The sequence below is a fragment of the Phascolarctos cinereus genome, unplaced genomic scaffold (assembly GCF_003287225.1).
Source record: "Phascolarctos cinereus isolate Bilbo 61053 unplaced genomic scaffold, phaCin_HiC Scaffold_4;HRSCAF=312, whole genome shotgun sequence".
Lineage (NCBI taxonomy): Eukaryota > Metazoa > Chordata > Mammalia > Diprotodontia > Phascolarctidae > Phascolarctos > Phascolarctos cinereus.
The window spans coordinates 722,042,897-722,066,038 of record NW_027555847.1 but is presented as its reverse complement, the minus strand read 5'-3'; the positions used below and the strand labels follow the sequence as shown (position 1 = coordinate 722,066,038).

Below are 23,142 nucleotides of genomic sequence, written 5' to 3'. Positions count from 1 at the left end.
TAGAACATGAAGGCCAGTGAGGCCTTTGCTGCCCCAGAGTGAGGGCCCTAAGGTTCATATGTCCCATCCCTCCCTCAGTGCCAAGCTTGGGGCTCTGTGCAGGGCCAGAGCCCGTGGGAGGGCTGGGGGGGGGGGGCAATCCCCTGATGCCCAATTCCCAGGGTCTAAGGAAGGTGGATGGGGGGGAGCGGCCCAGCCCCTGCTCACCCCTCCCCCACACAAGGATACTCGTACTCAAAGGCTATCCGTGTGCAGTCGATGGAGAGGGAGTTCTCATCATCTTCATTGCGATGGTTGTGTCGGGAGACATGACGCTGCAGAATCCCAATATCGGTCACATACTTCATTCTGAAACAAAAATGGCCCAGGCCGTCAGGATTTCCTCCTCGCACGATGGCGGTTGCCCGTGCCTGCGTACAGCTCACGCCCTCTCCTGGCCCTTCCCACCAGGCTCAGACATCCCAGGAGGTGCCACTGCCCCACCTCCCGGCGAGCACCATCACTGTGGGGCGGAGGGGAGAGCAGAAGGGGTGCGGGCGGGGCAGTGGGGTGCTCTAGAGAGGGCCTAGCTCCCCTCCTGGAGTCTGTCCTCAGGAGGCTTTGTGTGTCCTTCATGCTCTTGGCACAGAGGACTGAGAGCTGGGGCCCAGACGCCGAGATACCAGGCCCAGCTTGGCCAGAAGCCACCCAAGCAACTGCAGGAAAAGCAGAAACCCTCATTGACATCCCTTATCTGGAGGAGGCAGAGGATGGAGAGGAGTGCTCCAGACTGGGGCTCCACCATGCAGGACAGTCATGTCAGGAGACACGATCTCAGAGGAAACGCTTGTGTGCAGGGCTGGGAGGGGCCTTAGAACAGAGGATGTCAGGGGGCAGGAGGGGCTTAGAACAGGGGATGGCAGAGCTGGGAGGGGCTTTAGAACAGGGGATGGCAGAGCTGGGAGGGGCCTTAGAACAGGGGATGTCAGGGGGCGGGAGGGGCCTTAGAACAGGGGATGTCAGGGGGGAGGGGCCTTAGAACAGGGGATGTCAGGGGGCAGGAGGGGCCTTAGAACGGGATGGCAGAGCTGGGAGGGGCTTTAGAACAGGAGATGGCAGGGGGGGCAGGAGGGGCCTTAGAACAGGGGATGGCACAGCTGGGAGTGGCCTTAGAACAGGGGATGTCAGAGCTGGGAGGGGCCTTAGAACAGGGGGTGTCAGGGGGCGGGAGGGGCCTTAGAACAGGGGATGTCAGAGCTGGGAGGGGCCTTAGAACTGGGAAGGTCAGAGGCTGGGAGGCCTCAGAACAGAGAACCTCTCCTACCTCAACTAAAAAAGAAAGAAAATTAAAGCCATTTCCCAAAACTCTATGTTTCTCAACGTGGCCCCAAGCCCACCCCATCAGGAGGTGCCACAAATTCAAATCCCAGCCCCCCAAGCCACACTGGACCCCAAGTTTCCTTGGCCCTAGAAGGGCATTTGTCCCTGTCCTGCAGAGGGAAGCCCTGGCTCGGTCCGTGGGGGCCCTGTCCTTTCTGACTTCAGAACATCCAGATACGGAAACTGAGGCAGAGCTTAGCTTGCCTAGGAACACAGGGCAGGGATTGGAACCAAGTCACCAATAGGGCTCTTCCCTTTTCTGGGGTCCTGGACCCCTCTGGCAGTCTGGTAAAGCCTGTGGACCCCTTCTCCAAAATGCATAGGATAAAACAAGGAAGCCAGAGGTGGGAAAACAAAGGTGGCATGTTTTTCCCCCATCCACATTCACAGATGGCCTGCAATCTGCCCTCAGGCAGAATGCCTGGGGGCCCACGGATGTTAGGCTGAGAACCCCTGCTCTGAGAGCCGAAGATTTATCTGCATCATCCCACCATAGCCATGGAGGCTGAAGACCCAACATTTATTATGTACCACTGTGTACCAGGAACTAGGCTAGGCCCTGAGGGTACAAAGATGAAACTGAAGCCCTCCCAGCCTTCAAGGGGCCTCTATCCACCTGGGGGCTACCACGAGTATAGAGATGAGTAGACACCAGGTAAGTAAGCACAGGAGGGAGGGAGTCAGGGTAGTGTGGGAGCTCAGCCCTGAAGGAAGGATGTGCAGGAGCAGAGGGGGAGAGTGTTCTAGGCACAGGGAACAGCCTGTACAAAGGTCTGGTGGTAGGAAGCATGGAAGCAACTCAGACTCCAGGCCTTGGCCTTGCTTGGACGGAAGACGCCACTGCAAAACCCTGCATACTGTGTCACTGGCTGCTGCCACGTTGGGGGTGAGGACAGAGGGTGTGAATGATCCTGGCCACGGGGACAGTCCCACGTGTTCAGAACACACTTCTTCATTTTCAGATTTCTTTCCCAAGAGCCCTCTCGCTCCTCAGAACAGCTCTTAGGAGATACACAGAGGGGAGGTTATTCAACCCATTTGACAGACTGAGAAACTAAGGCCCACGGAGATAAAGATGACTTCATCATGGTCACTGAGTCAGAGGTGGAACCAGGATGAAAATCCACACAACCCAATTCGGGGTCCAAAGCCCTTTCACGCTCTACATTCTAGCAAAGTGGCCTACGTGCCATTCCCCAAACCCATAGTGCACTTCCAGCTCTTTGCTCAGGCTGTGCCCCCACCAGTAATGCACTCCCTCTTCCCACCAGTTCTTAGAACCCCATGACGTCCTTCAAGGCTTGCTCAGGGACCATCTCCAGTCATCACGTACATACTTATCAGCGTGCACGTTCTATACGTCCTGCCCACTGAGGCAGAAAAGAAGGTGCTGGACTGCAATGGGGTTTGTTTCACCTTCATATCCCCAAGGCCTTGCACACAGTAGTAGCTTAATATGTGCATGTTATTAGCCAGACCCTGTTCCCAGAGCCTGGGAAGGGAAAGCTAAGGCCCCACCAGTGGTCTCCCCCACCCACCCCAGCACCTCCCAGCCAGGGGCCAGGCTCTCCGGGTCACTCAGAGTCATCCGGCCCGAGCCTCTCGGGCCTCAGGCCGCAACATGTGCCATGCCCAGCACCCCCGAGCCCAGCAGGAGGACAGTCGCCTTACTGAGTGATCCTGTCTTGTATCCACTGGTCGGTCAGCCCAACAATGGCCCACCTGGAAGGAGAGAGAGCGCGAGGGGTGAGGGGCGGGAAGGAAGTTCCTTTTTAAGAGGGCAAAGGGGTCCAGAGACCAGTCTAGGCCAGTCCAGCCCAGAAAAGCCTCTTCTACACAGCTGGAGAAGAACCTCCCATATTTAAGGCTGAAAGGGATGTGGGAGGTCATCTAGTCCGGATGAGGAAACTGAGTCCCAGAGACAGGAGGGGACTTGCCCGAGATTACAGGGAGTAAAGCAAAAGAGTCAGGATTGGAACCCAGGCCCCAGGCGGGGCCTCTTGAAGCCTGACCTCCAGTGCTGCCTGGAGGCGGGAGGATGGAGGCTTCCCACTGAGCCTGACCATAGGGCTCCTTCCTGAGAAGCCCGGGGAGCCAGGAGGGCCGAGGTGCTCGCGAGCACGTCCTCCAGCCCGGCAGCATCCTGCCCCACCCCCTTCATCGGCATACACTGTTCCGAGGGCAGAGGACGGGCAGCACCAGGGACAGGGAACGAAGCCCCCGCAGGGGCCCTGCTTACGTACCACAACATGTCATTGAGATCCTTGGACATGACCCAGGCCAAGTCAAACATCACCATGGCTGACTACAAAAGAGGAGGGAACAGGGATTCCGGGTCAGGACCAGCTCAGGGCTGCACACAGAGGCTCCCAGCCTGGGCTGCCCGCGGGGGGTGGGGAAGGGGCCGGGGATCAGGTGCCCTCTGCCCCCAGAACCTCTGCTGCCTCTTCTGTGGCAGACCCTCCAGAGAAGGGCTCTCTGGTGCCACGATGCGTGTGGAATGGGAGGTCACGGGGACGAGAGCTGACCAGAACAGTCTGGGCCTGGCCTGACAGGAGGGAAGGCCCATGTCGGTGAAATCCCAGAGCCCCAGGGTAGGGGGAGTCTGACCACGTCTAAGCTACAAGGCCAAGACTGAGAGCTTCTGGCTCCTGCCTGATCAATGATGTGGGGGCCGCCCCCCACACCTTCTGACCTCAGAGAGGAAGCCTCGCGCCTTAGTAACCACAGACGGCAGCATCCTCTGTGAGGGCAGAGAGAGGAAACGAGGTGGCTGCCCCGCTCCCGGGGAACTGCCATGAGAAAAGGCAGCAGAGGAACCCAAAGGCCCATGTCAACGATGAAACAAATGAAGAGTGTGAGGAAGGCGAAGGAGCCCGGGAGACCTTTATGAACTGATCCAGGGCCAAGAGAATGGACTACAGGACAACTCTGGCCACAACTAAAACACCAATTCACTGCCGTGCCCAGTCCTCTCCACAGAGGTGAGGGGCCACAGGGGAGCAGAGGTGCATACACCTGCTTCAAGGGAAGGACAGAGAGCTAGAAGGACCTCAGAGGTCACCTCCAGACAAGGAAACCGAGGCCCAGAAAAGCCAAGTGACTTTCCGTCAGGTCATGCTGGTTGAAGGGGGCAGGGAACTCTCTATGAGGAGACCGCTGTAAAAATAAAAAGCTCACAAACACAAAAGGAAGGGCAGCGAGGACCCCCAAGGACAAAGGCTGGGCCTTCAGGTCTGAGAGGGGCCCCGCGATCTCACTCACTGAGGTCCCATGGTATTCATACTGCTCATAATCGAAGAGGATTTCTTTCCTGGAAGACATGAGGGCACAACGTCAAGGCTTTGGAAGGCAGGACAAAGCCCAGGGACCTGCGAGGGCCACAGGCAACCCCACCCCAGCCCCTTCTACCCCCAGGGCCTGGCGAGGTTCGAAGGACGTCATCAACACTGTGCAGAGGTCAGGGGCTGGGTGAGGGAGACTCAGACTCCTACAGCCAGGCCTCTCTGGACACTGAATCCAGAAGAAGCCGGTGACAAGAGGGAGCTCGGACTTCACGGTCAGGCCTCATTCCCAAACAGGCCATCAAGGGGTTAGGGACAGCACGTGCCTCGTACCTGCGGGCCTCCCACTCTCTTCGCTGCCTCCTCTTCATCGTCCGTTCGATCACGTCCTGACCATTGGGACAAAGGGAAAAGATGGTGGTCGGAAAGGTTGGCCAGGGCCCTCAAGAGGAGTGACTCCTCCTTCTGGGCTTATTTCTCCAGCGGGGCAGGCCTGCCACAGGGCCAGCCGGTCATCAAGGGCAGGCCAGCTCTGGGCAGAGAGGACATGGGGAACAAGAAGACGAGTGGGCATGTACAGAGCCCTTTAAATGTGGAGAAATGCTCTGGTCTACCACTCTCATCTGAGGCTCCTGATAACCCTGTGAGGCATTAGCCCCATTTTACAGATGAAGAAACTGAGGTGTAGAGAAGAGGAGAGATTGCCCACAGTCACAGAGTCATTAAGGGTCTGAGGCAGGATCTGAACCCAGCCTTCCTGGCTCTGGGCCTACTGCTCAGTCACAGGATCAGATATTTGCAGCTGGCGGGGACCTTGAAGGTCATCTAGCACAAGGCTCTCATTTTAGGAGGCAGGAGAAATGGAGGCTCAATGAAATCAAGAAATCACAGACCTCGAGAAAGAAAGGACATCAGAGGCCTCCAGTCCAAGCCTTCATTTTACAGATGAGGGTGGCAGCACAGTGGATAGAGCACCAGCCCTGGAGTCGGGAGGACCTAAGTTCAAATCCAGCCCCAGACACATAACACTCACTAGCCGTGTGACCCTGGACAAGTCACTTAACCCCAACTGCCTCACCAGAAAACAAATAAACAAACATTTTACAGATGAGGAAACAGAGGGAGGTAGAGGTTAAGTGACTTGCCCAAGGTCACACACGTGGTAAGTAGCTGAGGCTGGATTTGAACCCAGCTCTTCCTGACCTCAAGCCCGGGGCCATATCCTGTGCCACTGCTCACCTGAAGGTAGAAGAGGAGGAGGAGGAGAAGGCCTGCACTGATGCCCACTTCCAGGCCAAGGGTGGCCCACACAGAGGCGTGAGAGGCCTCGAGGGTGGCCTGGTGGGTAGAGGGCTGGCCCCAGAGTCCTCATGCTGGCCGCATGACCCTTCCCCTTGCGGTGCCCAGGCTGCTTTCGGCCTAAGCTGGCAAAGAAGCTGCTGGTCTGCACCAGGGAGGGTCTTCATCCAGACCTCCTGACACTAATGAGTGACAGGCCTTCTCTGCCTTCTCCCCAGACAAGTGACCCGAGGGTGAATGGAAACTCCTGGAGGGCAGGCAATCTTCTGTGGTTTGCCTGTGCCCCAGGTTCCCAGTACAGGACCAGGCACACCAGCACATAGTGGCTGGACCAGATTGACCTGCAGGGCACAGCCACATGAGTCTGTCCCTGCCCCAGGGCTCAGGGGCATCTCACATGCCTACAACATCTTACTGAGAGAGGGGACGTCCTTGAGATGCCGACACCAAGGACAGTCCACTAGGTGGGCTGCAGGTACCACGGGTTCTAGCTGCACATAAGTGTTGCAATACTTCACCCCCCTGCAGCCCTTGGGCTTCAAACGCTCTCCTCCCCAAGTGAACGGGACCTTCTCTTGCTCTTGGATGAACAGGAGAGGCCAGCTCTTTCCTGAGCGTGTCAGTGACTAACCAGGACTCCCCAGAACTTACAGGGGGACTGGGCTCTCAAAGGCAGGCTCCTGGACCTTCAAGGGCTGCGACTGAGAGTCAGGAAGAGCTCGCTCAAATCCACTAATGAGCCTCTCCGAGGCCCAGCTCCCTCATCGGTACAGTCGCTTGTTACCACTACTCTGCCATCGGTGTTCCTCCCCCGGGCAGCAGCAACCTCTGGGCCCACTCTGCCAACACTGATGCCCCTGAAGAAGCTTGCTAAGAAATGGGGTTTCCATCGTGACTCTGGGAAATTAGAGGTCGTCTGTGGGAAACCCGTCAATGTTTCTGGGCCCTGTGATTTAGTCAGGGTGGGGGCCAAGTACAAATATACATCGCCACCCCGAGACACAGACACATAAATACGCGCGCACACACACACACACACACACACACACGCAGAGACACACACGCACACACACATACATGCACACATACACACACGCACATGCAGACATACACATATACACAGAGAGACACACATGCACATATACATACATGCAGATGCGCATATGCACGCACACATACACTCACACACATGCACACAGACACATATACTCACACGCACACATAGACAACACACTTACACACACGTACACAAACTCACACATGCAGACACACGTGCACACACAGAGACACATGCACATGTGCGCACACACGTACATGCACGTGTAGACATACACGGAGACACACATGCACATGTAGATACACACTCACACACAGGCACATGCATGCACACAGACACACACAGAGACGCACACACATACACGTGCGCACATACACACATGCACGCGCAGATACACATACACTATACACTCACACATGCACACGCAGACATACACAGCTTCTCAGGACAATTCTTTGGCCTGAGGGCAGCCTGGGACACAGCTGGTGAGGCCCCTCCTCAGCGGGGCCAGGCAGAGCCCCAGAACCACAGAGGGCCACTACAAACACACCTCTTCAAACCGAGCGCGCTTTCCAGAAGGCTCCGACCCGTCGCTCTCGTGGCCCGACTTTTCGTCCTCGTCCTCCTCATCCTCCTCGTCTCTGAAAACGTCGTCATAGGCAGGGACTTCCAGGTCATCGTCTTGTTTGATGAGCAGCTTTATCTAAGGAAAAAGGCCGGCGGTGAGCGCAGGCAGAGCAGGCCAGCCGCTCGTGGCCTGTTTTCCCTATAGAAACAGGGCCGTCCCTGCTATAGGATGCTAGGTCCAGAGCTTGAGGGGGCCTCAGACACTATCTAATCCAAGCCCCCTCAGGCGATGGAGGAGGAAGCAGACGCCCAAGCAGGGCAGTATCATAGAGCACTAGGCCTGGAGTCAGGAGGCCCGAGTTTAAATCCCGCCTCAGTGACTTCCTAGCTGTGTGACCCTAGCACATGTCACTTAACTACTGTTGGCCTCAGTTTCCTCATCTATAAAATGGGGATAATAACAGCACCTCCACAGGGTTGTTGCAAGAATCAAATGAGGTAATAACTGTAAAGCACAAAGTAGGCACTCTGAAAATGTTATCTATTCTTATTTTTCCTCTTCTTAAGAAGCAAAGCTGAGATTCGAATGCAGGTCCTCTGACTGAATCCATGGCTCTTTTCATTGACCTAATAGGTCCACATTTCAGCTTAGGAAAAGACGGAAGCCATGCCATCTTCTAGGAGCATTTATTAAGCACCTACTATGTGCTGGGCACTGTGCCAGACACAGTGCCAAATTAATTTTATTTTTTCTAATTACAAGTAAAGACAATTTTTAGCATGCATTTTTTAAATAAAATTGAGTTCCAAAAAAAAAGATAAGAAATAAAATTTTGAGTTCCAAATTTTCTCTCTCCCTCTTTCCCCCCAAGAAGGTAAGCCATTTGATATAGGTGATATACGTGCAATCAAGTAAAACGTAATTCCACATCAGTCATGTTGTCAACGAAGACACAGAACAAAAGGAAAAAAAAGAAAGTAGGCTTTGAACTGCATTCAGAGGCCGCCGGCTCTTTCTCTGGACACGGGTCATTGCATTGCTGAGAAGAGCTAAGTCACTCACAGCTGAGCATCACACAGTGTTGTTGTTATCGTGCACAACATTCTCTGTATCACTTCATGTAAGTCTTTCCGGGTTTTTCTGAAATCCACTTGCTCATCGTTCCATCACATTCATAGACCACAACTTGCTCAGCCATTCCCCAATTCTTTGTTACCACAGAAAGAGCTGCTATGAATATTTTTGTGCATGTGGGTCCTTTCCCCATTTGTATGATCTCTTTGGGATACCGCCCTAGCAGTGCTATTGCTGGGTCAAAGGGTATGCACTGTTTTGTAGCCCTTTGGGCACAGTTCCAAATTGCTCTCCAGAATGGTGGGATCAGGGGCAGCTAGGTGGCACAGTGGATAGAGCACTGGCCCTGAAGTCAGGAGGACCTGAGTTCAAATCTGGCCTCAGACCAAACATTTGACACTTACTAGCTGTGTGACCCTGGGCAAGTCACTTAACCTCAATTGCCTTAAAAAAAAAACAAAAACAAAAACAAAACAAAACAAAAACAGAATGGTTGGATCAGTTCACAACTTCACTAATAATGCATCAGTGCTCCAATTTTCCCATATCCCCTCCAATATTTGTCATTTTCCTTTCCTGTCATATTAGCCAATCTGATAGGTGGGAGGTGGTACTTCAGAGTTATTTTAATTTGCATTTCCCTAAGCAACAGCGATTTAGAGCAGGGCCTCTTTAAACTTTTTTCACACACGCCCTTCAGTGCTTCTTAAGCTGTGGGACCCCATATGGGGTTGTGACCCACAGTTGAAGAAGCCCTGATTAGAGCATTTTTTCATATGACTATAGATAACTTTGATTTCTTCATCTCAAAACCGCCTGTTCATATCCTTTGTCCATTTATCAGTTGGGGAATGACTTGTATTCTTATAAATTTGACTCAATTCTCTATATATTTGAGAAGTGAGGCCAACATAGTTAATTTTAAAAATGAAAATGGCAATGATTGAAGAGGCATACTAATGCACCGTGGAGAGTCATACATTGGTCCAGCCACTCTGGAAAAGGAATTAGCTCCATGCCCCCAAAGTCACTAAACTGTTCCTTCCTTTTGACCCAGTAATCCTCAGCTCCAAAGAGATCAAAGAGGAAAGAGGAAACCTAAGTATAAAAATAGAGTAGCTCCTTTTCTAACAGAAAAGAACTGGGAACTAAGGGGTGCCATCTATTGCAGAATGGCTAAACATATCACAGCATGTGGACATAATGCACTATTACTGAGTCATAAGAAATGGTGAAGGGCTATTTCAGAGAAACCCAGAGGACCAGTATCATCTGATGTAGAGTAAAGCGAGCAGAACCAGGAGAACAATTTCAACAGCAACAACACCATTAGGAAGAATAAGAGCTTTGAAAGACCAGAGATGACAAACACAGCCAGAGGACAGAGGACGACACATGCCACCCACACCCCGAAAGACAGGCGACGGAATAAACATGCAGAGCGAGACCTACATTTCTGAATGGGCCAATACAGCATCTGCTTTGCTTGACTTTGAGTATCTGTTACAAGGGATGGTATTTTCCTCCCAGTGGGTGGAGGAGGTGGGAGAGAGAGAAAATAAAGCCTTGCTAATTGGAAAGGGGAAAAAAAGAGTAACAACAATATTTATGCCAGCATTTTTCTAGGGAGTCACAAGGAACTGGAAAGAAAGTGGGTGTTTATTGACTGTGGAATGGACGAATGAGCCAGCAGAACAAGAAATGGGATATAACTGTGCCACATGTGAGGATAAAGAGGAAGAATTCACACGACCTTGGGAAGACTTCCAAGGCCTGACGTAGATCGAGTAGAATAATGACGTGGTGGCTCACGATGGTGAACGACCTGACAAACCTGGGAATTCTGATCAAGTCAAAGGTCATTTGTCACCTGGGAGACATCGTCATGAAGAGGGCTTCTGCCCCACGTCAAGTCATTCGAGCCACGTCTTTTCAGACAAGGCCAGAGCAAGCGTTTACCGTTTGCTTGACCGTCCTTTGTAACAAGGACGGGCTCCTTTGGGGCAGGAACATGTCACTGGGCAGTGGCAGCCACAGCAAAGGGAACCTCAATAAAAAATTTCTTAAAGAGGGCACTTTTTAAAAGTTAGCTACCAGCTTCTTGTTCTATTTAGTGAAAATATCATCGTGCTTTTGCCAAAAACATCTGCCTAAGGCCAAGAAAAAGGTATCGCGTGTCAATTTTGAGAAAATTGTGTCAGGCAGCACAAAGTTATGAGACATAATCTGTTATTGATAACAAGTAATAAAGTTAATTAAGAACATAGTCAAGTTAAAAAAAAAACCATTGGTGCCCTGGAGAGAGCTCACCTTCCACGGCAAAGCAAGGACTTTGAGCTCTCTGACCCACGGGGTTGGGGGAATGGACCCAATCACATGTGTGGGAAATGGACAGTGACCTGCCAAGGTGACGGCGTCGAGCTTCATCTCCAGGTAGATGGCCATGCCCCTGGCAACGAGCCTCCTCAGCCGGGCTGATGCTCTGACAGCAGACCCAGAACTCAGGACTAGAAACCTCCCAGCTCAGAGAACCTGCCACATCTGGAATTCCCCTGCCATCAGGAGCCCAGACTCACACCTGTGCTACAAGGAGGATGGCAGGGGAGAAAATGAATCAAAGAAAACCTCCCCTGGCATCAAGCCACCACAATGGGTATCATATACAGGAGCCCTACAGGATCTTCAAGATGGGTGAGCCCCAAACCCTCCTGGCTGGGTTTGGGTAAGTCATTTCATCTCTTCAGGCCTCCGTCCCCTTCTGTGTAAAATGAGGTTGGACAAGGTGGTCTCTGAAGGCTCTCCCAGTCCTAGATCCTCCAGCCTGTTGATTCACTTCCAGAGGATTCACTCACCTGGGTGTCATTGTAAACGTTCACAACATTGATGGGCCGGTGGGTATCACAGATGAAGAAAATCCTGTCCTCTTCAGGCTGGAGGATATCTAAGAGGTCGACATTGGCCCCACAGTTTATGAGAACAAAATAGTGGAACTGGAAGGGAAAAGAAAATGCCATGAGCTGTGAGGTCTGACAACCAGGCCTCAGGACTAACACTACTTCAGAGCATGCAAGAGCTCTCGGGGAATACTGGGTCCAAGACCTACCTGGAGCAGCCCCAGCAAGCAGTCCTGCAGGCTCAGCCAGAGGGAAGCTCACAACCCCCCGAGGCAGCCCCCTCCTCCTGGGCATTCCTGATTGCCACCCTCCCCCAACTGTTTCTGCCCTTGGAGGATGCACAGAACAAGTGCAGCCCCTCAGCCCAGGCCGGACCTCCAGATTCTGGAAGACAGGCCGTGTGTCTCTTTTTCAGGCTCGACCTCTCCAGTCTTCCCACCAATCCTCACAGGGCATGATCTCATGATCTCACCCCGGCTGCCAATGCTCTTCTCCAAAGAGCCTCCAGGTGTGAGCTGACCAGGAAGCCACCCTCATATTTGTGGCCTCAGTCTTAAGTGATTTCATTCACATCATCATGAATACTTTGAAAATCTAACATTGTCCCAGGCTTGTGATATTTTTAAGCTAAAAAAATCAAAATCAACTTTTCAGAGTTTCCCAACCTGGTCCAAGATTCTCCCCTGCCCCCTGGACCTTCAAGGCCAAGGCCTAAAAATGAAAATTGCTAAGGAAAAAGTACATTATCTACACATTGAGTTTCAGGAGACATAAGTTACCAAGGGGAAGGGAACCCAGTTTTGTATAGACACTTGAGGATTTTAGACACCTGCCTGGATCACACTAGGCTATTCAACCCTTCAATTTCACTCCTAACTCCTGTGAATGCACCCTGCATCCCAGTGGCTGGCACGTATACTGTCAGAATAACTGGCATTTCTACGAGGCGTTAGCCACCTGATCTCATGTGAGATTCATGACCACCTGGGCAGTAGACACAACAGGTATGCCCTCCCCCACTGGGCACACGAGGAGACTGAGTGGGAGAAACAATGTGCCCAGGGTCCCAGGGATTTGCAGCTGGGCCTCTCCAGGTCCAGTACTATGACCTCTCTGTTCCAAGGGTTGGAGGCCGAGGGGTCATGGCCATGATGTGATGAACAGGCTGACATAAACTAGCAGGAGCCCAAGCCCTGGAAATGATAGATTTTAATGATTTTTTCTGTAAATGTCATCTTAATACAAAGCATCCATACCTGGTCTTTGTGTTCCAGAAATGAGGTTTCAAGTTCCTGCCACCCGGAAACGGGAACCAAAGTGTACTGGACGTGGTCACACTGGAACAAGGCCTGGGCAGAGAAGGGTGGATGTGGTCAACAGCCAGCTACGATTATTCCCACGGATTCACCTGCCCTGGACAGTGAACGCTGCCCACAGGAGAGGAGGGAGGCCCGGGCAGCAGTAAGAGTGGGGCCCTGCGAGCGTCCTTGCCTCCCCCTCCCACCACCTATTTAATACAAAAGTCCTTTTCCCTTACTTGGAAAGATCACTCACTGCACTGGTTTGGCTAATCCTTCCACAGCCCGGAGCTCTGCCCATGGAAAGGGCAGGGCTAGAAGGGGCCTTAGCAGTACGTGAACGGAACAAAGTTCTTCTATAACCCCCACCCCCACCTCAAAGCAGGCATTCAGCCTCTACCAGAAGACCTCCAGCCGGGCCCCAGAGGAGGGGGAATAGAAACCCCCCACCCTGAGGCCGCCAAACCCACTTCACCCTGACAACAAGCTGACATTTGCTATGGGGAGCTTTGCCGCTGTTCCTGCTTCTACCATCTGGGGCTGAATTAAGTCAGTTTCTATATCCTTCTATATCCAAACCCTTGATAAGAGCAAGCAGAACCCTGCCTCACCTTAGTGGACCATTCTCTGAGTTAAGGGGGTCCAAAACCCCATGACCACTCAGTGACCAGCCTTCTGGGGATGAGCCTTCCCAGACTTCACTGGTCCAGGCAAGCAGACTGCAGCCAGGCCCGGGCTGGAAGTCTTTCCAGCCTGGCAGGGCAGGCCAGCTTTGGGCTCTAAGGCTAAACCCCAAATATTTGTTGTTTTTTTTTTTGGCTAGGCAATGGGGTTAAGTGACTTGCCCAGGGTCACACAGCTAGTAAGTGTTATGTGTCTGAGGCCGGATTTGAACTCAGGTCCTTCTGAATTCAGGGCTGGTGCTCTATCCCCTGCACCATCGAGCTACCTAAACCCCACATATTTCCACCTACAATGCAAATAACCACAAAGTCACCAAGTCTTGTAACTGAGAATCACAGTAAAAGGCATTAGATTTCAAGTGCTTTGAATCTTTAATGCGGGATGACCTATACATTTTCTTCTCTTTTTGATTAGTTCCGACCAATTTTTCCCCCCTAGTCAATATTCTTTTCCTTTCCCTATAGTCCCATTGCAAGAAGGAAAAATGGATCAGCTTACCTGAAGAATTTTGCAGGCACATAATGCATCAACATCAGAAGCAACAAAGAGGAGAACTCGCTGTAACGGGAAGAATGAAAGAAAAATAGAGAATGATGGTGCCGGTATTGGAGGAAAATGAATGACAAAGTACTTACTATCTGTTAAGCTTTGAGGTTGCAAAAACAAAAGCAAAGAAAGTTGCTGCCTCCAAAGAGTTCATTTTATAAATTAAATTTCATTTTCAAAAATCAGCCTTCTTTCTCCCACTTCTCCCCCCAGCCCATCGAGAAAGCAAGAAAAACAAAATTCCTGTTACAAGTATGTAAAATCAAACAAAACAAAATTTCTTATTGGCTATGTCTAAAAAGATATGTGTCTCAACATCCCTCTGAGACCTTCTCTTCTCTATTAGGAGGTGGGTGGCATGTTTCATCATGAGTCCTCAAATGGATGGTCATTGTGTGCACGAGTTCTCAAGTTGTGTGCGTGTGTGTGCGTATACACATATTATATATCTATGTATATATGTATACACACGCACACACGAATGTGCATGTATATGTCTTAATTTTGTGCTTTTATATATACATATATAATTTTTTTAATTAGCCAAGATCTGCCTTCTCACCTTCCCACCCTAACAACTTCCCCTTTTGAGGACACAAGGAAAACAAAACCCATTATACACACCACACAGAGTCAATCAAAACATATTTTCACATTGGCCAAGTCCCATGTCTCATCCTGCATTCTGAATCCTTCACCTCTCTATCAGGATGGGAACAGCATATTTCCTCATATTTCCTCCTGGGATCCTGGTTGATCATTGTGCCAATAAGAATTTAGTGCAGCAGTGTTCCATGACATTTGCATACCATAACTTGTCCAGTCGTTCTCCAGTTTATAAGCGCTCCCTCAGATTCCCATTCTCTGCCATGTCAAAAAGAGCTATGAGTATTTTTCTGCATCCTTAGAATTTGTTTTGCCTATGACTAATCCCTCCCTTAATCTATCCTCCCTCTAATTTCCCCTTCCCTCTTCTCTCCTCTCCCTCTTACTTCATTGCTGAATGATATGTATTTCTGTGCTCACCTGTCCATGTGTGTGCACACATGCATGTATGTGTGCTTAGAGTGTGTGCATGCGGGTGTATGTATGTGTGTGTATGTATTCTTTCTTTTGACTAGTTCAGAGAAGAGTGAAGTTAAAGTGTAAGCAGCTCCTCCTATACCTTCCTTGTTTATACATGTGTCTGGCAGTATATATGTATGTGTGTGTATATGCGTATGTATATATGTATATGTACACACATACATGCACACATACACACACACATATACATGCATACATACAGAGAGATTTGCACACCCTCATTATGTGAGACAATTTCCCCTAAGTTACCTCTCCATTTCCACCCCCCCTTTTCCTCTTGCTTTTCCCATTCTTTCCCTAAGACCATCAAGATATAAGAGAACCATGCCTAGGCTTCGTCTAATTGGACTCCTTCTATGAACTCTGGTCATGACAGCATTCAGAGGGGACAAGTATATGGCTTCCCCGTATTTGAACGTAAGCAGTGTATCCATATGTAGTACTTTATCATGGTTCATTCATGTTTACCTTTTTGTTTCTCTTCACTCCTACATTGGTAATTCAAAGTTTCTCCACAGCTCTGGTCTTTTCATTAGGAATGCTTGGAAGTCCTCTGTTTCATTAAAGGTCTATTTCCCCACCTGTAGCATTAGACTTGGTTTTGCTTGTTAAGTTATTCTTGGCTATACACCTTTTGCCTTCTGGAGTATTATGTTCCAAGCTCGCTGCTCCTTCATAGTGGTGGCTACTAAATCAGGTGTGATCCTGACCATGGCTCCTCAGTACATAAATTCTTTCTTCATGACTGCTTTGAGTATTTTTTGGGGGAACCTAGAAACTCCGGATTTTGGCTATAATGTTCCCAGAAGTTTTCTTTGGGGTTTCTTTCAGGAGGTGACCAGTGAATTGTTTTTCCACTTTGCCCTGTCATTCTAAGAAATGTAGGCAGTCTTCTTTTAAGATTTCTTGAAATATTTCTGAGCTGTTTGGGGGGTATAGAGTTCAGGGCAATGATCTTTAAATATTTTTCTCCTTGATCTGTTCTCCAGGTCAGGTGTTTTTGCTATGAGATTTCTTAAACTTTCTTCTATTTTTTTCAGTTCTTAGACTTTGCTTTACTATTTATTCTTGTCTCATGGAGTCATTGGTTCTAGTTGGTCCATTCATATTTTCAGGGAGTCTCTCACTTGGGTGAGCTTTGTACCTTGTGCCAAGCAGTATATTCCCTTCCCAGTGCTTTCTCCTATAGCTCTCATTTCTTTCCTATTTTTTCCCTCAAGCACTTTCATTCCATTTATAAAAACATTTTTAAAATTTCCTATTTTTTCCCTCAAGCACTTTCATTCCATTTATAAAAAACATATATATATATTTTTAACTCTTGCTTCATCATTTCCAAACTAGTTGAGATTGTGCCCAAGCTGTGCTTTTCTCTGAGGCTTTGCTTGCAGAAGTCAGGAGTCATTCTCTTCTATGTGTCTCGAGCATCCTGCCACCAGGATAGCTCCTTATGGTGCTTTTTTTGGGGTGGCAGGGGGCACTTTTCCAGTCTGCTTACTGGCTTCAGACTGACATTCTGTGACACTTCTGGAGAAAAGATCTGGCCTGGTTCTATTCCTGCTTTCTTGCGGTATTGGTTGTTGTTTTATTCCAGGACCTCAGGGACAGGCTGGGGACCTGAAAGGTCATAGTCTTCCCAGGGTGGTCTGATCCAAGGCAAAGTCAGTTGGCTGCCCCCTGGTCTGAGCTCTACAAAAGTAGACTGATGATGGACTCTGCCCCTATAAGCCAGATGGAAAAAAAGCTCTGTTGTCAGAACTGTATGTTTCCCTTGGGTCTGGGATTCCAGACTTCTCTGTAGGCTGGGCTAGACTTGGGAGTCAGGCTCTGTTCTGGGCCTGGGGTCTAACCCACATCACTGCTGCTGCTGCTGGCTTCTGAGCTTCCTCCTTCCTCTGCATACCCCCCAGGGCCACCCTACTCTGGTAAGTCACTGCCATGCCATGGGCAGGTCCCCTTTGCATTCTGCCATGGATTTACAACATGGGCCTCAGTTGTGGGTGACAGTGGTACCTGTCCTTGTAGGAATGCCCTGACCTGGGTCTGTGAATGTCCTGGTATGGGTCTGAGATCTTCTTGCCCTAATATACAGCCCTTCCTTGGGCCCTGGGGTGAGCATCTGGGCAAGCTCAGTCCTCAGTGTCCTCAGACCTCCCTGTCTGTCTTGCTATGCCAAGCTGCACTGGACAAAGGATTCACTGTGACTTTTTCTGGATATCTCCATCAGGATTCAGTCCCATGAATTTTCTAGACGTTTAGAGAAGTTCGCAGAGAGGAGCCCACAGTATTGCTTCTTATCACTCTGCCAACTTAGGTCTGCCTCCTCTCAATGAATTTGCATTCTCATAAAGGAGCCCAGGGCTCAGCAAACATTTTTCTGTAAAGGGACTGATAGTAAATATTTTGGGTATTGCAAAGAGGCAAAATTGAGGATATTATATGTTTACATAACAAGAAAAAATAAAATTCTACAAATATTTTATTGATAAAATTCAAAATGTAACAATCATTGAGTACTTTTTTTGGTAATATAGGTCTACCACTAAGACGGCATCTTTTGGGGGGGGATAACATTTTGCTCAACCAAGGTTCAAAGTCAGTGATCCCTACCATCAAAATCGAATGCAAATGTTTACCTGTTAATGCTGCCCTGCAATTAGATTTTATGTATTTTATCTTTGAAAATGCCCTTTCATACAGATGGGCACTGCAAAATACTGACATCAACCCGCAAGCATGGGATTTTTTTTTTTGGCTAGGTTATGGGGTTAAGTGACTTGCCCAGGGTGACACAGCTAGTAGGTGTCATGTGTCTGAGGCCGGATTTGAACTCAGGTCCTCCTGACTCCAGGGCCAGTGCTCTCTCCACTGCGCCACCTAGCTGCCCCTAAGCATGGGATTTTAATTGAGCACATTTATCACTTGGAAGGCATTCCTAGAATTCTATTAGGTTCTTCTCTTGATTAATCGCTTCCAATTGAAGGTCAGGTAGAAGCTCCTCCAATGCATAGTTAAATGGATTATAAAATAGAGACATCTCTTTTGCACATTCATCAAAGTCCAAAAGCTGCTGCTGGAATGGTAGTTTGAGCTCAGAAAACATCTGCTCCCAGTTTTTGTGGGAATAGAGATTCCCATCTTGTTTCAAGTTTTGGCAGCACAGGAAGCTAGAAAGCAGTTTGAGGTTGTTACTGCAATTCCCAAGTATGAAGGCAAGAGTCAGGGAGGCGAGAGAGACTGGGAATGTGATGAGGGTCTGCACCAAGGAGGGGGCGGTGTCAGAGGAAAGAGGGGGAGGGGGCCCACAGAAGCCACATCATGAAAGGAGGATCAACAGGACTAGATGGAGGGCATAAGAGAAAATGAGGAGTGGGGGACGCTCTGGTCACAAACCTGAGTGATGGTGGTGTCATATGGAAGTTAGGAAGAGGCGAGGGCTGGGGGGCGGGGAAAGAAAATTAGTTCCATTTTAGATATGTTGAGTTTAAGATGTCTAAGGAATATTCAGGTTGAGATGTCTACTATGCAGTTGGAGACGTGAGACTGGAGGTTGGGAGGAAGGTTAGGGCTGGGCATATAGATCAGAGAATCATTTGTCCACAGATTGTCACTGAATCACCAAGTGAAGTGCTACAGAGGGAGAAGAAAAGCGGGCCCAGGGCAGAGTCTTGTGGGATACGACAGTGAGCAGGCCCAACCTGGATGAAGAGCCAGCAAAGGAGGCTGAGAAGGAAGTTGAGAGAGGAGAAGCAGGAGAGAGCCATGTCCCAAAAACCTGGAGAGAAGAGAGAACCCAGGAGAAGAGGGGGATCGGCAGTGTCCAAGGCTGCAGAAAGGTCCAGGAGAGTGAGGATGGAGAAAATGCCACTGGATTTAGCATCTAAGATTCAAGTAACTTTGAAGAGAGACATTCCAGTTGAGTGATGAGGTCGAGGTTAGCTTTGGCAAGGAGTAAGACCACCTCTTCATAGAGATGGGGTGGAGGAGAGTCGGCCAGTGGCTGATAGGAGAAGAGATTGCACACGCTGAATGGCCTCCATTTTTTCCATATAATATGAGGTAGGTTCTCAGCTGAGAGGGTGGGAGGAGGGGGAGCCATGGGAGGATAAGAAGGTTTGGAAGAGTCACTGTGGAGGGTAAAAGGGTTGATGAGGATTGCCGAGCAGCAGGCTTGCATGCTGGGTCCATGAGGACCCAGGTGAAGTTGAGTAACCAACGTGTAGTGGACCCAATCAGAATAGCTGTGTAATAGTCTCCAGCTCCACCCAGGAGCACCTGTGTAGGGGTGAAGGCAATGAACAGAGGGGTTAATTAAGGGCTGGAATCCCAGGTCCTCGCTGACTCCAAAACCCAACCCTATAGGCATTCGGACAGGCCGCCTCTCCAGGAAGTATTCACCATGCAGACTTCCTGAGCTCTCCCCTCCTCAGAGCTCCCAAAGCGCTCTGCACTTCTCAGAGCCCTCATCGTGCTCCCCCAGGCATCACTGTAGTTATACATCAAGGTCTCCTCTCCCCTGAGGGAGGAGGAGCTCCTCAGGCCGGGACGACATATTTCATCCCCCCAAAGCCAGAGCACGTAGCAGACCTTCAGGAAATGTCTGACAGGAGCTGCTCTCCTGAGCCCATCAGGGGGTTGTCACTCTCCTTCCTCCTCACTGGGCTAAGAGGACATGGTGTCTGCTTGTTTGCTCATCTGTACACAAAACGGGGAGCATCGGGCTCTCCTGTTTGCATGCAAGCACTTAACCCTGTGCTCGGGCTGTATAAGCGCTTCATTCCTTCACTCCAGAGAGACTTGGCCCCAGGACCGCAAAGACACATGGTCACAGCCCGCTTCTGACATGTGCTGGCTGCGGGCTCCTTCGCCCATGACTGCTCTAGCCAGCAGCATCCTTGTCACTGCTGCGATTATTTTTCCTAGTACTGTTATTATAGCTAGCATGTGCATAGCACTTGAAGGTTTGAAAAGCACTTACTTATTTTATCCTCACAACTCTGGTTGTCAGGTGGTATTATTATCCCTATTCTTACGGATAAGGAAACTGAGTCAGGGAGCGGCTAATCGACCTGCCCAGGGTCACCCAGCTAGGACATGTCTGAGGCCGCATTTGACCCCAGGACTTCCTGAGTCCAGGCACAGCACCCCAACCACCAAAACGCTTATCTGCCTCTAGCTGGTGGAAGGAGTTTCCACACTGGCAACTTTCTTATATCAGAAAAATCAAGGGTCTAGCCCTGAGACCTCTGTGTGTAAAAACAGAATGTAATCTCCTTGGGGGCAGGGGCTGTCATTCTACCTCTGTATCCCCCATGGGAAGGAGAGATCTAACATAGAGCAGATGATAATGACTCGCTTAATCGCATTGAATTTCTGAAAGAAAAACCCCTCTCCACCGGTCTGAGAGGCCTCTGCCACCTCAAGGGCGAGCAGGCAGCGTTCAGCACCAAGGACAGATCCGGGGCTTGCCTTCCCTAAGTTCACGGTCGATGCCAGCATAGGCAGAGTGCCACACACAAGCCACAAAAGAAAAAACGTGCCTTGGGAGAGACAGGCCCGGAGAAATGATTAGGCAGCAAGGGGACACAGTGGGGAGAGCATTGGGGCTAGACTCAGGAAGACCGGAGCTCAAATCCAGCGTCAGAGACTTCCTAGCTGTGGGACCCTAGGAAAGTCATTGAACCTCTCTGCCTCAGTTTCCTCAATGGTAAAATGGGGATGATAAAGGGGCCGCCCTTCCCAAGGCTGTTTGGAGGAGAAAATGGGATTTTTGTAAAGTGTTTTGCAAACCTTACAGCCCCAAACAGAAATACTAGGATGGTTCTTATTCCAGGGCAGGGGAAGGCTCCCTGGTGGGCAGAACACTTAAAGTGGGCTTTAAAAGGGGTAAAATCACGATCCCCAAGGGCTGAGGGTGAAACAAGCCTCGGCTTCTTGGCAGAGGGGACGGTGTCCGAGGGTCCAGAAGAGAGACTCTGTTTGTTATGGGGGTGGGGTCCAGTCAGAGGTGGGACTAGGCGAATATCAATCAGACATTTTTAAGTGAAAGAGGAGAGGCTCAGAGTGGCTCCTGGGGGCTGCTCCACCACCTTTCTCCTGCCCATTCAGACAAAGAGCAGAGGGGCGGGAGAAGGGAGCCCCTTCTCTCCTGGGAAGCTCTGGGCTGACGAGCTGGGGCTTCCTGTGACCACTACACACTGGGACCACGCAAAGCCCCCTCCCTGAGAAATACAGACATTGTGGTGAAGGGGCAGGGGTGCTGTGAGAAGCCTTTGCTCTTCTGGAGCAGAAGATCCTGACTATGAATCCAAGTTGTATTTCTTTAAGAGACAAAGGGCAGGCCAGCCTGGGAACCGTGATGACCTGGGTTCAAATTCTCCCCGTGTTATACACATAAAATACTGGGAAGGTTAACTAACATCTCCCAGCCCCACACAACCCTCTAAGGCTCTAAATGCTAATGAGGTGCTGGTCTGCACTGGGGACAAAAGCTCTCACTGGGAGTCCCAAACAACCTCTTTCTTCCAGGACTCACTGCACATGACTCCCCTTCATAGACTTTATGTTCCAGCCCAACCCACCCCCTGGATGTTCTTCACACGACAACTGTCCCCCCAGTCTAGAACACACCCCTGCCTCCTCTTAGAACCTTTAACCTCCCTTAAGGTGCAGCTCCAGAACCACAACCCACGCTTATCCTCCCCCAATGTCCAGCAATCCAGCCCTCCACCGAAGGAGAGCTCAGGATGCCTGGGATGACCCCTGAGCTCCTGCCCAGACATTCCCAGCTTGAGGGCCCCTTCCCCCAAGCTGGGACATCCCGTCTTCTAAGGCCTTTCTCTCAGCCCTGATATTCCCTGTTCCAAGTCCCCTCCCAGCTCTGACATCCCCTGTTCTAAGCTCCCTCGCCTCTCTGACATTCTCTGTCCTAAGGCCCCCCCCCAGCGCTGACATCCCCTGTTCTAAGCCCCCCTCCCAGCGCTGACATTCTCGGTCCTAAGGCCCCTCCCAGCGCTGACATTCCATGACCCTCCCCCTGCCCGCCACGGCCATTCCCTGTTCTAGGTGCCCAGGCGCCCTCTTTTCTCCCGTCTCTCCCATGCACTCACCTCCGTTTCAATCACGTCGTAGAAATCCCGGCGAAAGTCGGTCACGAACATGGCGCGGGCGGCGAGCCCGGAGTCAGATTCAGACTCGGACTCAGACTCGGTCAGGACCCAGGCTAGGCGCAAAGGCGCGGAGCAGGAAGCCCCTCAACACTCGCGCCAAAATTGGCCTCTTCCCATTGGCTGCAGGCCGCTCACCAATCGCCGCTGCAACCGCGGAGCTTCCTTAATTGTGATTGGAAAAGCGTGAGGGGCGGTCCTTAAAGTCCAGCCAATAGCCATTTAGAACCTCCTCCCTCACGTTCTGGGCGATCACGCCCCTGCAGGAGACAATTCATCTTCAGTGTCCTTGTTTTGTTGTGTGGACTCTCACTGTCATTCCGGAAGTTCAGGCGCCATCTTTGTTCTGGGCAAACAATCTGATTTCTCTTCTTCCTCAGCACTCTACCACAGAAAAAAACCTTACTTGGGACAATGCCCCGTTCAGTAAAAATCATGTGAGCCACTTCAATCGTGTCCAGTCAAGATTTTCTCCTTCTTCGTCTTCTCTGTCACCTGTGGATTGTTTTCGAAAGTAGCCCCCTTCACTTCCGCCCAAGTTCGCAGTGAAGAGGAAGTAGGGCGGCTCTGCTCGTTTAGTACTCTGGGTAGTGTAGTCTTCAGCGGGAGAATGGGAACTACCATAGCATCCTTCGTGGGGGGGAAATGTTGTTCAATGGGAATCCAAATCTTCGCTATAAACAAAACGCGATCTTTAGTGAATGGGTGGTGAAGGACACACTATCTATTTATGAGCCAAAGGGAGGGATGCGCTTGGCTGGATCTGTCCTCCTCAATCCCTAGTCCTCCTTCCGCTCCCCCCCGACTCAGATGAGCCACTTCCGGCG

The 23,142-nt window shown here is 50.5% G+C and overlaps 1 protein-coding gene across 1 annotated transcript in view; it reads right to left on the bottom strand.

The window, feature by feature from the left end:
- CDC45 (cell division cycle 45) overlaps positions 1-23,140 on the bottom strand; it is a 42,571-nt gene extending 19,431 nt beyond the window's left edge. The window contains 10 exon segments of the mRNA XM_020996315.2: positions 229-348; positions 3,031-3,081; positions 3,603-3,664; positions 4,624-4,672; positions 4,977-5,032; positions 7,550-7,702; positions 11,494-11,631; positions 12,792-12,884; positions 14,016-14,075; positions 22,259-23,140. Of these exon segments, the coding sequence (XP_020851974.1) occupies positions 229-348; positions 3,031-3,081; positions 3,603-3,664; positions 4,624-4,672; positions 4,977-5,032; positions 7,550-7,702; positions 11,494-11,631; positions 12,792-12,884; positions 14,016-14,075; positions 22,259-22,309 (833 nt within the window). The 5' untranslated portion in view covers positions 22,310-23,140.
- Positions 23,141-23,142: the final 2 nt, after the last annotated feature.